Source organism: Mustela nigripes, chromosome 11 (assembly GCF_022355385.1).
Source record: "Mustela nigripes isolate SB6536 chromosome 11, MUSNIG.SB6536, whole genome shotgun sequence".
Lineage (NCBI taxonomy): Eukaryota > Metazoa > Chordata > Mammalia > Carnivora > Mustelidae > Mustela > Mustela nigripes.
In genome coordinates, this window is record NC_081567.1 from 19,095,601 (window position 1) to 19,097,792 (window position 2,192).

At 74.0% G+C, this 2,192-nt stretch overlaps 1 protein-coding gene across 1 annotated transcript in view; it reads right to left on the bottom strand.

Annotated features, from left to right (window-relative positions):
* Positions 1-1,360, bottom strand: part of HS3ST4 (heparan sulfate-glucosamine 3-sulfotransferase 4) — a 394,282-nt gene extending 392,922 nt beyond the window's left edge. The window contains exon 1 of the mRNA XM_059415948.1: positions 556-1,360. Coding sequence (XP_059271931.1) covers positions 556-1,289 — 734 coding nt within the window. The 5' untranslated portion in view covers positions 1,290-1,360. The remainder of the gene's footprint in view (positions 1-555) is intronic.
* Between the last annotated feature and the right edge of the window lie 832 nt (positions 1,361-2,192).

Genomic DNA, 2,192 nt, shown 5'->3' on the forward strand with positions numbered 1-2,192 from the left:
GGGCATCCTCGGTCTTTACTAGAAAGCCAGAACTTGCCAGCATCATCTTTTTCACTGTTGCCTGTTCATTTTTGCTCTAACCTGAAAATACTAAAGTGGGATTCCGGCCACGCAAATGCGTTTCAGGGCGATTTTGAGAGATTTCCAGGAGATCTCAAAGCCGCTACATCCATCTAGCTACCCTGCTTCATTCCTCGGCGTCCCCAGCACAGAAGCGCAGCCCCGCCGGAGCCCGGGCTAGGAAACACCCCGCGGGCACCAAGGCTGGGGATTCCCAGGCTAGGAGCTGGGCAAACTGAGGAGACAAGGAGCCCGAGGCAGGCAGAAGCGAGGCAACACCTCCACCCCTCGCCCTGAAATAAAGTGATCCTTGGCCAGCGTCCAGCTCTCTCCGCCGCTGCCCCTGAGCGGCCCCGCCAGGATTGGCAGAGCCCCCGATGGGGATAAGGGGTCTCGGGACGGCGGCGCCTGGGTGTCCCAGAGCCCGGAGAGCCACGGCTCGCCCTCCGGGTCTCCCCGTGCGTCCGCCCCGCCCCGCCGAGCCCAGGGTCCTACCTGTACCACTCCAGCCCCTTCTCGTAGTTCCTATCGAAGAAGTGCGGCTCTACGCCCACCGCCCGCACGTCCGGGTGGACTCGGATCGCCTCCAGCAGCGCGCGGGTCCCTCCTTTCTTGACCCCGATGATGAGCGCCTGGGGCAGCTTCTTCTCCCCATAGTCCGGGGTGCTGGCGGCGCCGCCCCTCTCGCTGCTCCCGTTGGCCGCTCTCCGGCCTGCGAGCTCCTCGTCGGTGGTGCTGGACTCCGGCGCTTCCCTCTCCAGCAGCGCGCTCTGCGCCGTGATCATCTCGCCCGGGGCCAGCGGCGTCCGGAGCCAGGCGTCCCGGGCGCCCCCTCCGCCGCTCGCCAGCCCCCAGCCGTCGGCCCCGGGGGCGGCGGGCTGCTCGCGGGGCTCGGGCGGCTCCCCGCGGCTCGCGTTGTCCGGCGGCGGCGGCGCGGGCGGCTGCGAGGGGGCGCCGAGGCGCACGGGGGGAGGCGGCAGAGAGGGCGGCGGCGGGCTCGGCGGGGGCTCGGCGGCGGCGCCCGGCGGCTCCTGCAGCGCCAGGGGGAACTGCAGGGAGCCCGAGCCGCCCAGGAGGCTGTAGCACAGGTAGGTGACGGACAGGGACAAGGTGCACATAAAAAGCAGCTTGCGCGCCGGCGGCCCCTTAGCAGAGGCGCCGGGCGGCGGCGGCGCGGCGAGAGGTGGAGGCGGAGGCGGAGGCGGAGGAGGTGCGGGCCACGGGGCCATCGCGGCTCCCGGCTCGCGGCGGCGGCGGCGGCGGCCCCCGGCGCTGCCCGGACATGGTTTCAGCCGCCGCCCCCGCCGCCGCCGCCGCCGCCGCCGCCGCCGCCGCTGCCCAGCCGCCCCGGCTGCATGAAGCGACGCCGCTGCGCCCCCGGCCCTGGCCGCTGTCCCGCTGCGCCGGGGGGGAGCCCGGCCGCATGGCCCCCCTCCCCACTCTGCCCGCGGAGTCCGGGCGGCCCCCCACCACCCCCCCCCTCAGCCTCTGGCAAGGGGACCGAGGGGGGCGCGCGGACCCGCCGGCTGCACCTGCTCCGTCTGCAGCGCCCCCGCTTCCCCGGCTCCGCCGCGGCTCCCGCTTCAGCCTCTGCCGCCGCCGCCGCGCGCTGTTGCAGCCCCGAGTTCCTTCCCCGCTGCTAACTTTCTGCCGGGAGAGCCGAGAGGCGCCGAGGGGAGGAGGAGGGGGCCGGGCGCGCGCCCCGCGCCGCCGAGGGAGGGGGAGTGCGCCTCGCGCGCGCCGCGGAGGGGGGGGGGCGCGCGGAGACGGGGGCGTGCGCCGGGGCTGGGGCGCCCGGGAGAGCCGAGATCGTGCCCCCCCACCCGGCTCGGCACTCGCGCGCTGGAGGCGGGCCCCGCCCAGCCCCGGGGGCTTCCCCTCCCCGGGGAGCCGGAGACGCCGCGCTCTCCAGCCCTCGCCCGACACTTTTAGGGACCCGGAGACCGCCGCCCGCCGCCGCTGCCGCGCCCCGGGTAGCTGGGGGCCTGAGGACGGCGAGCGGTCGCTTCCCCTTTTCCCCCGGGACTCCGGGCGCACTCGGCCCATCCCGGACCCGCCCTACTCTCACCCCAATAGCCTCCTGCCGGGGGCCCGGGAATGATTTCTTCTCTTTAACTGTTTTCCCACCCAAA